Source organism: Ranitomeya variabilis, chromosome 4 (genome assembly GCF_051348905.1).
Source record: "Ranitomeya variabilis isolate aRanVar5 chromosome 4, aRanVar5.hap1, whole genome shotgun sequence".
Lineage (NCBI taxonomy): Eukaryota > Metazoa > Chordata > Amphibia > Anura > Dendrobatidae > Ranitomeya > Ranitomeya variabilis.
The window spans coordinates 293,864,818-293,881,565 of NC_135235.1; the positions used below are offsets into that span (position 1 = coordinate 293,864,818).

At 43.4% G+C, this 16,748-nt stretch overlaps 1 protein-coding gene across 10 annotated transcripts in view; it reads right to left on the reverse strand.

Moving 5' to 3' along the window:
* Positions 1–16,748, reverse strand: part of KAZN (kazrin, periplakin interacting protein) — a 695,856-nt gene that overhangs the window by 37,527 nt on the left and 641,581 nt on the right. For all 10 annotated transcript variants that reach the window (XM_077250253.1, XM_077250258.1, XM_077250257.1 and 7 more), the window contains one exon: positions 13,069–13,205. In XM_077250253.1, the coding sequence (XP_077106368.1) occupies positions 13,069–13,205 (137 nt within the window). The remainder of the gene's footprint in view (positions 1–13,068; positions 13,206–16,748) is intronic.

The following is a 16,748-nucleotide window of genomic DNA, read 5'->3' on the forward strand; positions in this document are numbered from 1 at the left end:
TGCCCATAAAATGCAGGGGCAGGGTAAGACATTCCTCGCAGCCACTTTTTGGTGCTTGACTATGCCAAAATTAGAACAAACAGGTGCTTTACATTCCTTTAAGGGGATGTCTAGGCTTGGGGCTCAAGTCTGCAGCTACACTATGTGACTGCAGACTTGTGAATCCTCACAGCGTGCAGAGTCAGGTTTCTATGATGCAGGCCGGCTGTGTGTCTGCAAGTATGCGATTTGTAGGTATGCGGTCACATGCAGACTAGACATGCACAACCTCGCTCAATTCAAGTGAATTGAGAGGAGGTTGGACAAGTCTAGTTAGAAGGTGGGTGGAAGTATGCAAATCAAGTATTTGCAGTCATAGGACCGCCTGCTCCAAGCACTGGAGAATCCTGACAGAGCACACTGTGCGTGCTGTGATGACTCACAAGTCTGCAGTCATATACGTGACTGCAGACTTGAGTCTCAAGACTGGAAAACCCCTTTAAAAAGGAGTTTATAAGAACAAAACATGTGTTCAAACCAAGCACAGACGCTTGGCGCACACCCATGGCATGGCGGAAGTTCTCGGCAGCATCCCACCTACTTGCTTGGCATCCATCTCCTCCATACCTATACCATTAGACGACTTGGTGGGTGGGTGCACCATCTCCTCTGTGCCGTAAACAATCAATGATCAATCTTGTGCAGTAGCCTGGATTACGTTCTGCAGTGGTAAAACGCCAAGCATGTAAAATGTGGAATGAAAGGGATTACAGAGCACCAAGGAAATTTCACGTTGCTAAGGAGTCTTAATATCAACCAGTGAAACATTAGTCCCCGGGTAAAGGGAACGGCTTCCAGATGTTCCAGGTTTATGTCATGTATATAAAAAATTACGAACAGCTGCTATACATGACCTTGAAAGAAAAATCAAACAGATTGTTTTTATGTTTTGGTGGGGAGTCAACCTCCCATCCCCAGCAATCATGTCACTGGATATTTGGCAGAATGGTTCTTTGGTGGCTATCCATTCATGGAGGTGTTATGACCACCAGAACAGGTGACAGAGGCTCTCTATTCTAGGTGATCAGGAGACTACTTCTGACATCCATATTCCTAAGTACAGAGGCTATTTATCAGACAACACCTTTATAGAAAAGTGTTCTAGTAATATCATCAGTTCATAAAGTTGAAAGGAACCTAATCACTTTGTACATTCATCCGATCGGTGGACACTATGGTATAAAGTAGGAGAAACTGAGCAGAAGGATATACAAATTTATTGGAAAAGATTCAGTATAACTTATTTTATTCGTTGAAGTCCCTAGAGTTTGTATGAAGAGGAGTCTTGTGGGTGGTCCTACTCAATAGGAGTCCAGTGGGCAGTTCATGCAGAGATAGCTGTCAATCACTGAATGTAACAGTCAGCGGGAAGACTCAGTCAGTGACTAAGAGAACCCACTGGACTCCTATGCATACAAACACCAAGGTTTTCAATGAATAAAAGGCAAAATTTTACTGAACATTTTCCAACAAAAATGTATATCAACCTGGTCATCTCCATCCTGATCTATAACATCCCGCCTGCAGAACACAGACCATTTCCAACATGACAGGTTGCCTTTAAGTTTTCTGTTCACCACAGGTAAGACGTCTTCATCGTTTACTAAAAAGGAACATTCCTGTGGGAACAAAAACTTGGCATCGAAACCCCAACAGGAATGGCTTAAAGCTAAGAAATTAGTGCTGGGAATTTTATACACAGAGATGTGCACTCAACCTGCTGCCACCTGTACATGGCACAACAGCAAGATGACACAAGAGGGGCCAGACTCTGCTCAAAGGTTCTCTGTGCCCATTTTAGGAGAATCGTTCCATTGTACACGGATGTTCTTCATGTCTTCATTCACAATGGCCTATAGCGGAACAGCTGTACAGACACATTACCTTCTAAATCCATTTTGCGGAGACTTTTCTGACATATTGACAATAAAATAGAACCCTCAAACGCCTAGGCATCTGGTAGAGGACCCGTTTCCACTTCTGGGTGCTTGGCATCTTGGGCATCTCCTGCACTTCCTAGGCCCCTCAACGTCATGGCGTTCCTGAACGTCAAGGTGTCATTCAACATCAGGTTCAACGTCTCAGGGTCTAGTAAGCACAAGTGTGAGCCGGGATATCAGGTGCAAAAGTAAAGGCCGACTTAGTTCAGAGGACCAGACTGGACGATGGACCAAATCAGCGCCAATATTCTTGTTAATTATTTCCATTATGCTCAATGGAGAACAGATCGCTGCTCATTCAATTCCTTTCCTCTAAGGTAATATTTTCAGATGACATCAGTCAGTTGCGGCCAGTTTGACTTGCAGCTGACCTACGAGGCTTTATAGCGGCCGGCGTGGCAATTATAAAGGGACAACTACAGAGTCAGCAACAAAGGTCGATAATATGTTGACAGTCTCCGCGCACATGGTGATATCATTAGTGTTTCGAGGGGCTTCGTGAATTTAAAACAACTTTAATTAGTTTGTGGATTCGCTCCAGCAACTTTTATTAAAAACCTTGATTTTATAATCACTCCATTCTCCCGCTCTGCTGTGTATTCATGGGTGCAGACAGAATTGCTCTTTTTTTTTCCGCTCTCCTTTTGCCCGGGGAGATGACACCAAGCTGCTCTTTGGATATTCTGCTATCTATTACGCGTAATGCGGAGAAACTCATTCGTATCCCAGGGCAACAACATTAACATGGCTGTCTGATAAATGGAATACGTTAGTAGAAAAGCAGGAGCCGGCCTGAAACACAAAACATTAAGGGGACAATTCTCCTATAAAACAGCACAGCACTAACGTGGTAAGGTGTTACAGAAATGGTAAAAATAAACCGCACAAGTCATTTGCGTACATTGTTTTCTGCAGCCATTATTAGGAGTTAGTCTTCATTCCTGTAAAGAAAAAAATTAATAAAAAAAATTGCATGTAAGTGGATTCAGACACACTGCTTTTCCCCTGTCTATTTGCCTTCAGCTGTATTGATATCCGAGAGTATTCATTTGGAGTACGGATGCTGGCAGTGAAAGGGTCAGCCCATCTGCTCCTCTAAGTGTGGTCTTTAGGGCGCAGTCAGAAAGCCGTATAAACCGTACTGAGATTGGAACATAATCTCGGACTGGCCGCCGCTCTCCGGATCCTAGCGCGACAGCTCCATAGAAATATATGAAGCCGTTACACTTGGATTGGAAGAGCTGCTGGCCAGACCATGGAACACGGTTCGGAGACGGATACTGATCTGAGTGTCGGATCCACAATGCAAAGCTATGGATCCATGAAAAAAAAAAGTAAAAAAACAGACAGCACTCAACACCATCCGTTTGCTGTCAGTTATCCATACACTAGTTAATAGAGAAGCGGACCAAAAAAGTGCTGCGGACCAAAAAAGTGCTGCGGACCAAAAAAGTGCTGCGGACCAAAAAGTGACGACACTATAAGAAACAGTGATCAATCTAGGACATTTTTTTGTTGTTGCCTATGAGACAAATCACTGACGTGTGAATGAGGCCTTAGTGAAACAAGTGCTGAGCTGACCCCTTCACTGCCGTCATCTGTACTCCAAATTAGTACTTTCTGATAACAGCGCAGCTGAAGGCAGGCAAATAAACTGGGGAAGAGCAGTTGTTTGAAAGCCACTTACATAGATTTTTATTTTTCTAAAACAGAGAAGACAAATCAACCAAAAGCGTTCTGCACAGTTTCAAGAAAAATTATAAAAAGCAAAAAAAAATAAAAATAAATCAGTGAAACTTGTTTTTAATAAAACTCCTACTACGGTAGACCAATAAAGGAAATGCAGTGATAGTCCGGTCAGTGGATCCTCAAATAATAGTACAGCACATGTTCCCACAGCGCTCCCCCGAAAACCCAGGGGGTCCTGTTGACAGGACAGTCCTAACAAAATCGTGACTCTTGGACTGCCAGGTATCATGCCGTCACATCACATTTGGGCTCGGTCTAATATAATTCTACTGGATAGATATATATTTTATTTAATCCCTATCTCAGCTGAGTAATCTGAATCTTACTGGTTGCTATGAAGTGAGGCTGGAAAACTTTATAGAAGTCTGTTTTTTTGGGTGTGGAATGCAGAGAATTCGCATATATGATAGGCCATGAAAAACTACACTAATCCCCATTTTGTGGTTTTTACAGGATAGTCGTTCTGGTGAGATGCGTCTGTCGGAATCATTTTGGCATCCATTTCTTCTGGTTTTTCATAATTCTCTCCTGAATGTCTGCACTAATGATGGGTGTCTGCACATGTGGTTATTATTCCGTGCCATCCGGCACGGATCCCGTTTTATGCCATTTCCATTACAGACACATTCTTTTTACTGGAAGGAGAAGGTCTAGAGACTGATCGGCACCACAGTGGTGCGAGTCTGAAGAGCCGGCGAGGTAGGCCTCCACTAACAGAAGTCTGAATACGGCACGATGGATACACAACACTGCTGCCCACCACAAAGATACAACTCAACCGGGAGGCAAGGAAACGAGAGGCCTAGTTTACCTCACCTCTCTGGTAAGAAGAGCTGCGCTCTGGTTGCTATGGTAATATAGTAATGTAACTAGGAAGGGGCCAACATGGCAGAATTTGCCATTGAGTCTGTACTTTAAAACCAACAAAATGGTGGTTATAAGAAACAACATAAAACCTGATTTTTTGTTCTTAACACGCCGTACCCTCCCCAGTCTACTCCGAGCAACACAATGAGGGTTCTTCTCAATCCTCGTTAGGATGCAGAGCAGCTAATCCTATCCGCCGCTGGCCGTCATTACGAGGCATGACTGGGTACAACCTGCTCCAGGTAAGGCACCACAGGTAAGATCCATTAATATCACTTTTATACGTAAATACTCAGGCATTCAGAATTGACAATTTTCAAGTTTCACACCTACAGATAATGGCCTGTATACAAAGACTATGCATTTTATTTTTAAAGTTTTGTTTTCCAAAGACTTAAAGTGAACCGATCAAGTAAAGAAACGTTATTAACCTTCAGATATGTGGTTAATCTGCAGGTTAATAGTGTTCTAAAGCCGTGCAACTGCCGCACTTAAAGCCCGGCTGCCAAGTGAAAATTAACTTTATTGCTTCCGGCAGCCTAGAGCTTTCAGTCGCAGTGGCACGGCAGCCGGTATGGCTACAGTTACTTATCAGTACATCGTGAGCAGCAGATGTAAGCACATCCCCACACGTACAGAAAGATGGCAAGGTACATATGTGCTGCCTAGACGGCTGTCAGTCAGTGCCGGAGCGGTGTACTGAGCAGTGACTGAAGCCGCGCCTCTATGACTGAAAGCAATAAAGTTAAAATTAAGGAGAAATGTTTTACGTTACAAATAGAAGTGAAGAATTCTTTATTTCACCAGAAATGCCAGGCAGTCACTAACCTAACCAACCATCACTGGTCTTTAATAATGCTGGTCTCTTATAGGCCAAAGGGAACTTTTTGGATCTCTCACGCTCCAAGGTCTGGGTGCGACTGCAATTCATGCACCGATGAAGAGCGTATGCCCTTATTAAATAAATCTGCATTCTTGGGCTATCTAAGCATGCATGTTCAGGGAGTCTGTTAGCACAAAATCACTGTTAAACCAAGCACAGGCGCTCGGTGCACCCTTGGAGTGGCGAAATAGTTCTGTGTGTGCACTTTCCCACCTACTTATTTTGGATCTTTATCCACTCTTAATTGACTAACTGATCAGGCTTTACAGGAACCAGAGACAGATGAAAAATAAGCAGATGTGAACGTGTACTGAACTGCATGGTCACGCAAAGGCAACACTGTGTTGCATGTGCTTGGTTTGAACAGTCATTTTGTGCTAACAGACTCACTTTTATGGGGGATGTGGGAAAAATTTAGGCTAAACTCGTGAGTGGTTTAGAAAAGAAAATGTAAATGGTAATTCCAAAAGCTAGGCTGGATGTTCATTAGTAGCAGCAGACACACATAAAAAAAAAATAATAAAAGCAAGCAAAAAAAAATAAAATAAAAAATAAAAACTTTCAAGTATCCAACATAAAGTAAGCCTTGATTAAAAAAAAAAATGAGTATTTCATGCAGCAAAAGTAAAACTGTCAGCTGTTTATTGGCTATTAATTCATTCTCGAGTGTTTACGCTCTTGAAGCTGACAAGAGTAGACGATGCGCTGATTATAAATGGCTAAGGTGTACAAAGCCGGTTAGGTAATATCGCTAATGTCATTTACCAATTAAGAGCTTTTAGAGGAGTAGAAGGGATAGACCGACCCGATTTTGGCTGGGATTCATCAGCTAATAGAAAACCCCTAGAGAATAGCAATAGAAAAGGGGACTTTGTATTAAAGGGTTCAGAATAGAAGGAAAACAATTCCTGAGCATTATTGAATTAACTTTATATAAACTTAGCCAGCCGGGAATACACAGGAGAAGTAGAGCAAAAGAAAAACTGGAGGTGTCTGTAGCGATAAAAAACAAACAAAACACTCACATACTGAAGGTTTCCGCTTTATTAAAAGAAAGTTCCATTTGTAAAAGTGGCCATAAATATTATAGGGTATCGGTAATTCCCAAAATGTTGAAGGGTTTGCATGAAGATATGAAGAGCTGGGCTCAGTTATTTCCAGCAGTCCCATTAAGAATCAATGGAATGAAAGTGTGCCATTTATTGTCTATGTGGGTGGAGGAAAAAGTAGAGTGGTGGCTCTGTTTTCTCGGAATATCCCATAGACAATGAATTGCGTCGAGGTCTACCATGCGCACCTCCGCACCATGCAAGAAGTGGCCCAGTTCTTGGATTCAAGCCTTCACTGCAGGACTGTGGAGGGTCCTAGGGGTTAGCAGCCCAGCAATCAGGACCTTATCCCCTATTGTATAGATCGATTCAGGGCTGTGGAGTCGGTAAGCCAAACCTCTGACTCCAACTCCTCAATTTCCATGACACCGACTCCACAGCCCTGGATAGATTACCTAATATTTTCATCATAATCACAATTCAGACGGTAGAATCTGACAATCTTTTAGTTTATGGTACAGAACAGGTGCAGATCTCCACCTAGACTTTCATGGTATACGGCTTGGCTGAACCTCCATCCACAGACACCTAGGAACATTCCTGCTCAGGGACCCCCACTTATAAAAAAAAAAAAAAAAAAACAGAGGTCACCTGTACCACAAGGGCAGAAAAAAAAAATAGTTGCATATGCTCAAAACCTGCAATTCATTTCTATCGATATTCATTTTCTTTCTGTTCCACAAATACCGGAATCCGATCCACGCGCCTGCTTGAGAATATAAATCATTACATCTCGAGGCGTGATGGCCTTCAATAGATTTTCTCTCTATTTGGAGATTTTGAGCTCTATTATATTGTACTGACAGGGAAGGAATAATGGAGGAAACACAATGAGAACTAATTGTCACCCGCGTGTTACATAATGGGAGCCGCTTGGCGGTTGCGATATAATGTAGCACTTCTCATTCAAGTCTTTAGATAGTTATTGTCACAGAAGTATTTATCGGCACCTGTAGAAAGGAAATTAGGATCGGCACACAATGGAAACTGTAGGACTCATGGGACTGCTGTCTATTGAAAGGTCTAAGGTGCTCATAGCTTATCAAGAATTATAGAAAAAAGATGGAGGCAGCACCTTTCATTCTGTTTTAGTAAGTATGTAAACTATCCACCACCATAACACTGCCCCCTACAGAGAAGGAAATGACCATTCTCTCTCTAAGGATGTGTAACAAAAACTACACTGACCTCCTACTCTATGCCGAACTTGCATTACTTCTCAATTTCCTGCCACTATGCAGAACTTCACACGCCCTGCGCAAACTTCCTCTTTCCAAAACATGGACACAAGTGTCATCACCTGATGTGGAGAATAACCTGGTGTGAAGCTCTTTTGGCAGGAAATAAAATATCCCCTTGTCTGCTCCAACTTTAGACACAGACAACCTCCGGTGTCAGCCCGAGCCTAATAAGAAACTTATAAACTTGCACAATTTATTAAGCTTGGGCAAATTATTGTACAATGATCGGAAAGCCTGCCTGATTGGCACCAATCTGTTGGGGTTAAAATCTCCGCTACCACTTGTGCTCAATTACACATCTGTCCATACAAAATACCCATTGCAGGTCCAGATGGTATTCATTGATGGGAACCACCCATAAGTACACCACTAGGTAAAAAAAAATACCCAAAACAGATGAGATATAATGGTTAGGAAAAACAAAAATTTGATATAACTAAAAAAAAAATCCTGGCAACACCTCCTCTAAGTCCGGATTAAATTAGTCATGAGACACCCAGTTTATAGTACAGTTGTGGCCAAAAATATTGACACCCCTGCAAATCTGTCAGATAATACTCACTTTCTTCCTGAAAATGATTGCAAACACAAATTCTTTGGTATTATTATCTTAATTTAATTTGTCTTAAATGAAAAAACACCAAAGGAGAATGAAGCAAAAAGCAAAACATTGATCATTTCACACAAAACTCCAAAAATGGGCCAGACAAAAGTATTGGCACCCTCAGCCTAATACTTGGTTGCACAACCTTTAGCCAAAATAACTGCGACCAACCGCTTCCAGTAACCATCAATGAGTTTCTTACAATGCTCTGCTGGAATTTTAGACCATTCTTCTTTGCAAACTGCTCCAGGTCCCTGATATTTGAAGGGTGCCTTCTCCAAACTGCCATTTTTAGATCTCTCCACAGGTGTTCTATCGGATTCAGGTCTGGACTCATTGCTGGCCACCTTAGAAGTCTCCAGTGCTTTCTCTCAAACCATTTTCTAGTGCTTTTTGAAGTGTGTTTTGGGTCATTGTCCTGCTGGAAGACCCATGACCTCTGAGGGAGACCCAGCTTTCTCACACTGGGCCCTAGATTATACTGCAAAATTTGTTGGTAGTCTTCAGACTTCATAATGCCATGCACACGGTCAAGCAGTCCAGTGCCAGAGGCAGCAAAGCAACCCCAAAACATCAGGGAACCTCCGCCATGTTTGACTGTAGGGACCGTGTTCTTTTCTTTGAATGCCTCTTTTTTTCTCCTGTAAACTCTATGTTGATGCATTTGGTCAGATGAGACAAAAGTAGAGCTTGTTGAGCAGAGAACATTCTTCCAAAAAGTTAAAGGCTTTTTCAGGTAAGTTTTGCCAAACTCCAGCCTGGCTTTTTTATGTCTCGGGGGAAGAAGTGGGGTCTTCCTGGGTCTCCTATCATACAGTCCCTTTTCATTCAGACACCGACGAATAGTACGGGTTGACACTGTTGTACCCTCGGACTGCAGGGCAGCTTGAACTTGTTTGGATGTTAGTCGAGGTTCTTTATCCAACATCCGCACAATCTTGCGTTGAAATCTCTTGTCAATTTTTCTTTTCCGTCCACATCTAGGGAGGTTAGCCACAGTGCCATGGGCTTTAAACTTCTTGATGACACTGCGCACGGTAGACACAGGAACATTCAGGTCTTTGGAGATGGACTTGTAGCCTTGAGATTGCTCATGCTTCTTCACAATTTGGTTTCTCAAGTCCTCAGACAGTTCTTTGGTCTTCTTTCTTTTCTCCATGCTCAAAGTGGTACACACAAGGACACAGGTTGAGTCAACTTTAATCCATGTCAACTGGCTGCAAGTGTGATTTAGTTATTGCCAACACCTGTTAGGTGCCACAGGAAAGTTACAGGTGCTGTTAATTACACAAATTAGAGAATTGTCCACCCCCTTTTTTAGGTTTGGTGTGGAATTATATCCAATTTGGCTTTAGGACAATTATTTTTGTGTTTTTTCATTTAAGACAAATTAAATGAAGATAGTAACAAACAATTTGTGTTTGCAATCATTTTCAGGAAGAAACGGAGTATTATCTGACAGAATTGCAGGGGTGTCAATACTTTTGGCCACAACTGTAGACCATTGCATTTTCCTCACTAGGAGAGAGGAGCTTAAAGATGAAGGGCGAGATCATTGCCCTTGAGATAGACCGGTAGACTCTAGCCTATGCCGGGGACATCACATGGCAATAGAAATGCAGTATTTCCATACCATAACCAATAATTATCAGAAATGAACACAATCCACAGATATATCTGGGCTTGTAGGACATAATCGCTTCTGTGGGTTCAAGCTCCAGGATTTTGGGGCTTTCGAAACCAAGGAAATGTAATATTAACCCAAGCTATGGATGGATATGGATATGTGGATATATCATTCATGTTTGGTGAAAGTATGCTTGGAAATATGGAGGTCATATTATTCCATTAGTAGGGTCCTGTGGGAAAATGACAAATTAGAATGATGTCCTGCTTCCATCTCTCCTCGTCTTCAATAAGCCGTTCTCCTATAACCTGACCGTTAGGAGGGGAGAAGGTGTAGAGAAGACCCTTTTTACGCTCATCCAGGGAAACTCATAGCTAGAACCAGGGAAGACAAAAGGTACATTTTAGTTGTGTCCTAATTTCTGCAGCGATCTCTGCAAGGAAATACTCCACGATTTATTTTCTATACCTTTTTGCTTGATATTGCTTTTTTTTTTACCTCTTGTGTATGTCTTATTTTTTGTCACTTTAAGTACTGTACTTTTTATTATGTATTAAATCTAAAGTTTCATAAGTTTGTTTCTTGTTGCTGTACACGTACCCACAACCTCAAAGAGGGACACTACATCTTGGTTTTGTAAACCCTGACATATACCAGAGTCAAAGCAGCGTACCCGTCAGGTGCTTGGGAAAGCTCTGTGTGCGTTAGTACAAGCGTGTCACCCAGGGAAGGCATCTCGCTGGCTTAACAAAATGGCGAGTGGTGGATCAAGAAGTCTGGCGAGTATGTTGAAACTAGCCTTGGGGGGCCCTTGGCTCAAATGTCAGCGCATTGCAATAGGCGAGTGGATGAGTGTGAGAAGTGGAGGCCTTCTTTACTCTTTACAGTCACCTCAGAATCATGTCTAGAGCAAGAGGATGGTGTCCATGACACATCAAGATGCAATTTTGTTGAGCTCAGGGCAGAATTTACTTTTTTCCTTAAGCATGATGGCACATTTAAGTAGGCAGGAGCTCCAAGAAGGTTGAGTATGTTGGCAGATCCCCTAGGTGGGTAGAAGACAATACCAGGGAAGAACATGTTTAAATTGAGCGTGTTGGCGGATCCACACGTGAGCGTAAGACCTTGTGTACCAGTGTAGGACATTTTTAAGTTTGCGATCGCATTTGCTACATTAAATAAGGTCTTAGAAGAACAAAAAATAAAAACAAATAAAAGGAATTTACAGGAGAATGAGGATTCCATCAAATCAACAATATATGCATATTTATACCCAGAAGCTGAATGCAGCCCTGGAAAAAAAAATTCCTATAATATAAGAAATTCCACACAGTGATCTGATCATGTTTGGTGTGGGGAAAAGATCCAGAGAACCTGACCGTCAATAATTGGATTTATGGCTCCGGTTTTCAAAGGGGTTGACGTTAACCTTTCTGGCTGCCTGTAGTCGGCACACATCTTGTACAGGAACAGAGCGAACAATGGCTGCACTGCGCTCTATACGCCTCTTTGATTAGAAGTGAATAGAGGGGGCTAGTGGGGGGATCGGAGGGAAGAACGCGCGAACAATGCCACCTTTATGTAAACACTGAAGTGAACTTGGGCTTCCGTCAAGTGGGCAGCATGAAAAGATGGAGATTGAATTCAGGGCACATTTTAGGTTCGAAAATTCATATCCAGGTGCTTAACACTCACATGCTCTTATTATTGTAGCAGTCACTGAAGCACCATGGTGCAGTCCATATATACACATAAAATATATCATATATGTACGTAGATGTATAGAGCTATAGATGTGTATCTAGATACATCCATTATCTCCTTCTACAAATCTTATGTGGGAACACAGTTAGCAAAAACTTCCTTAGTGTAATTAATTAATGAATATATGAATGAATGAATGAATGAATGAATGAATGAATGAATGAATGAATGAATGAATGGAGAAGGCAGCAGCAGGACTTAGGCACAGTTTGTATATCTCATTGTGACAGCTTCATCACTTACAAAGGGTGAAATGGTTAAGGTTTTTTCGTGCCTTAAATTTTGTTTAATATAGAGGAAACAGTAGCGTTTGTGCCCGCAATATATACAGTGACACAAGGATGCAGTACCATCTGTGACTAGATTATTTACAGACACAAATACCAGTCCCTTCACAGTTCACAAAGAGACAAGGATACAGTACCATCTGAGCCTAGTTTTTTATTTTATTTTTTTATTTTTTACAGACACCTACCAATGCCTTCACAGTTTACAGAGACAAGGATGCAGTACCATCTGAGCCTAGATTTTTTTTTTTTTACAGGCACAAAAACCAGTGCCTTCACAGTTTACAGAGAGACAAGGATGCAGTACCATCTGAGCCTAGATTACTTTACAGGCACAAAAACCAGTGCCTTCACAGTTTACAGAGAGACAAGGATGCAGTAGCATCTGAGCCTAGATTACTTTACAGGCACAAAAACCAGTGCCTTCACAGTTTACAGAGAGAGACAAGGATGCAGTACCATCTGTGCCTAGATTTTTTACAGGCGGAAATACCATTGCCTTCAGTTTACAGAGAGATACAAGGATGTAGTACTATCTGTGCCTAGATTTGCAGGCAGAGATACCAGTGCCTTCACAGTTCAGAGACAAGGATGCAGTACCATCTGTGCCTAGAGAAGTATAAACGCAACCCACAACAATTTGAGGGTCCAAAGAAAAGAACTCTGCTCCCTGAGCTAGAGACCCAAGGCAGTGTGGCTACATCATTTATACATTGTTTTATAGGCAAAAGGAAGCCGTGCTCTCCAGAGCAAGGTGACCACCACACTTCATTGCAAGCACTGAGATACGGGGTACTGTGCCATCACATACAATGGACCCTAAACATATATGTTCACAGTCTTAAAATAAATGGTTAGGATGGAAGCATTATTCCAGTGCAGTTAGAGGAGAGTGCGGACGCATAATATTTAACTATTGTTCTGTGCAGGTGGTTACTGTCTGGGGGGTTACTCTTACCTTTCTATGTTGCTCATAATTTCGGATAAAATCCCGCAGTTGCTCCTCCCGGCTCTCCAGGGTTGAATATAACTGTTCCATTTGGCTTACCAAGTCTGCCTTTTCCGATTTTAAACGTCTGCGATCGGCCTTCATGGCTGGAGGAGGGCAAAGAGAAATAATCAGCATATTATACACTAGACATTATGACATTTATGACATGCTGGGCATCATACATTTAGAGACAGTATTAGCTAGACTTTTGTAATTGGCCTGGCCACGTATGGAAATGCATTGACCAAGGTAAAGCTGTTGGCATCCCCTACAAGATCTAGGGATGTTGGAGTTCCTCATGGGCGTGTCTACGGGGCTGGCCAAGTATGTTCTATACTGCACATCCTCTATGTATCAGCTCATTACTACTCACTGCGGGTGACAGTAACATGGTATATCATACAGCTGTATAGACTAAGCCATCATGTTGGATTTTATAAAAACCCTTCTAAAATATTCATCATCCAATATCTGGTCCTAACGCGCAGATATATTCCAAGACTATCATAAAATGCAGAACCGGAATGTGTTTATATATGGTCAATAAAATATACCTGATAACGTAAAGGGGAGGCAGGGGGGAAAGAGGTGGGGGCTGGGAAGAGGGGAAAGGGGCGGGGGAAGGGAAGGGAAGAGGGGAAAGGGGCGGGGGAAGGGAAGGGGGGAAAGGGGCGGGGGAAGGGAAGGGGGGAAAGGGGCGGGGGAAGGGAAGGGGGGAAAGAGGCGGAGGAAGGGAAGGGGGGAAAGAGGCGGAGGAAGGGAAGGGGGGAAAGAGGCGGAGGAAGGGAAGGGGGGAAAGAGGCGGAGGAAGGGAAGGGGGGAAAGAGGCGGAGGAAGGGAAGGGGGGAAAGAGGCGGAGGAAGGGAAGGGGGGAAAGAGGCGGAGGAAGGGAAGGGGGGAAAGAGGCGGAGGAAGGGAAGGGGGGAAAGAGGCGGAGGAAGGGAAGGGGGGAAAGAGGCGGAGGAAGGGAAGGGGGAAAGAGGCGGAGGAAGGGAAGGGGGGAAAGAGGCGGAGGAAGGGAAGGGGGGAAAGAGGCGGAGGAAGGGAAGGGGGGAAAGAGGCGGAGGAAGGGAAGGGGGGAAAGAGGCGGAGGAAGGGAAGGGGGGAAAGAGGCGGAGGAAGGGAAGGGGGGAAAGAGGCGGAGGAAGGGAAGGGGGGAAAGAGGTGGAGGAAGGGAAGGGGGGAAAGAGGTGGAGGAAGGGAAGGGGGGAAAGAGGTGGAGGAAGGGAAGGGGGGAAAGAGGTGGAGGAAGGGAAGGGGGGAAAGAGGTGGAGGAAGGGAAGGGGGGAAAGAGGTGGAGGAAGGGAAGGGGGGAAAGAGGTGGAGGAAGGGAATGGGGAAAGAGGTGGAGGAAGGGAATGGGGAAAGAGGTGGAGGAAGGGAAGGGGGAAAGAGATGGAGGAAGGGAAGGGGGAAAGAGGTGGAGGAAGGGAAGGGGAAAGAGGTGGAGGAAGGGAAGGGGGGAAAGAGGTGGAGGAAGGGAAGGGGGGAAAGAGGTGGAGGAAGGGAAGGGGGGAAAGAGGTGGAGGAAGGGAAGAGAGAAGTGGAGGAGGTGGGAAGAAGTGGAGGAAGGGAGGGGAAGAAGTGGAGGAAGGGTGGACGAAGAATGAGGTGGGAGGAAGATAGAGGGAAAACAAGTGGGTGGGAAGGTGCACTTAGATGTTTGGCCCCTGCAAGGGTGTGCCGAGCTCCAGACCATGCTGGCTGACTCCCTTTAAGTGGCATGGTTAGAATACACCTTTTGCTGAGGCAGCCAATGCCAAGCTGGTGTTAGGCATCATGTGGAGATGCAGCATTAAGCAGGGTGGTCCAGTTGCCAAGACATACGTGAAGGCGCCCTCATCCTGCCTGAACTTTGATCTCTCACCTCCAATTGCACATTTGTGATCATGTTACACACTTTTCCGCCAGGAAGCTCAGGATACACTGGGATAAAGTCCCGCTCTGATAAATTACATAAACTCTAACCAACATCTGGAGATGAACATGGCTACAAATCACTCTCCATAGCTCTCATTATAAGCGTTTATCCTCATTCGCCCAGTGAATCCACTCCAGATAACAATGCAGTCGGAGATATTATGTAAGAGATTTTGGGTGGGGTTGCTGGATACGGACAGGGGGCAGCCGCCCGGGGAGTTTGGATCCGGTCTGTAAAGTCCATAGACTTGTGAGTGTTACTATCCATACTGTGCAGATGAGTGGCGGTGTGAGGTTATTGTTCATGTCTCCCGAGCCTCCGGGGAGCTCCCCGCACGTCCTGTGCACCTGTTCTCAGCCACGTTGCAATAGCTATTGCTTATATAAGGATGGAAATGGCTGGAGCCAGGATTTCTAGCAGTGTCTAGGTTTTACTAACGCTCATGGGAAATGTAGTTTATGATATGAAATTTGTCTGTTGTGGACAACTAAAAATGCGTCAGACTCGACAGCAAAGCTTGTGAAGTTACAACAGGAAGGTATGAAGGAATACCGGCTCTCATTAAAGAGACCCAACTATAAATGGAAACTTCTTTTCCAGGCAATTCTCTATGGGAAAAAAATATGCAAATTCACTCAAACCAACGAAACTAGTCAACCGTCTAGAGACATCAGTACTAAGGAGGGACAATAACCCAAAGCAGGGTACTAGTTAGCTGAATGACCTGTCTTAAAGAGAATCTGTCACCAGGTTTTTACCACCTAATCAGAGTGCAGCATGATGTAGAAACAGAGACCCCCGATTCCAGCGATGTGTCACTTACTGGGCTGCTTGCTGTAGTTTTGATAATATCAAAGTTTAATCAACAGATGACTGCAGGACTAGCAAACCTGCTGCCATGAAGTCCAACCCCGCTCCCCCACTGACATTCAGCTGCCTATACACAGTGTACACAGAAATCAGCCAATCAGTGGTGTGGGTGGGGTTATACACAGCTCATCAGTCACAGATCTGGTAGCTCTACAACAGAGAAAAACAGTGATTTTATCATAACTGCAGCAAGCAACCCAGTCAGTGATACATCACTGGAATCAGGGTATCTGTCCCTACATCATGCTGCTCTCAGATGGGATAGCAAAGCCCTTGTGACAAATTCCCTTTAAGAGGGGATTACCCACACTCATACTGTAGACACTTATTTGAAAAAGTATCAAAAGAAGTCTCAAAGATCTGAAAGATTTGTGAATTCATTCCTTAAAGGGAGTGCACAAACCCACAATCATTTCAAGGAAAACAAAATACCCCCCCCCCCCCCGAAAAAAAAACTATTTTGCATATGGTCATTTTTATAAATGTGTTTCTGTTTTGTAACAACAACTCCTATGCAAACCTAAAAAAAAAAAAAAAAGTTTGCATTATTTTCCTTACATAAAAAAATGCAACACAGGCCAATATTGGCTGCAGAATGAGCTATCTGAGAGTCTGCCAGTGAGCTCGTTCTGATGAAACAGTTTGTAATTTGCTTATCTGTCTTTTTCTGAACTGGTTTATGACCACATCAAAGTTGAATGTGCAAGAAAAAAAAACCCAAAAGGCTGTAAACAGTGCAACATTTTTAATGAAATTCAATTACAAAAATTTATTTTTAGCTCCAAATAAATGATTAATTAAAAATAAATAAATATCCCAAAAAGAGGACAACCTTTTTAATCATCTCTGCATTTGC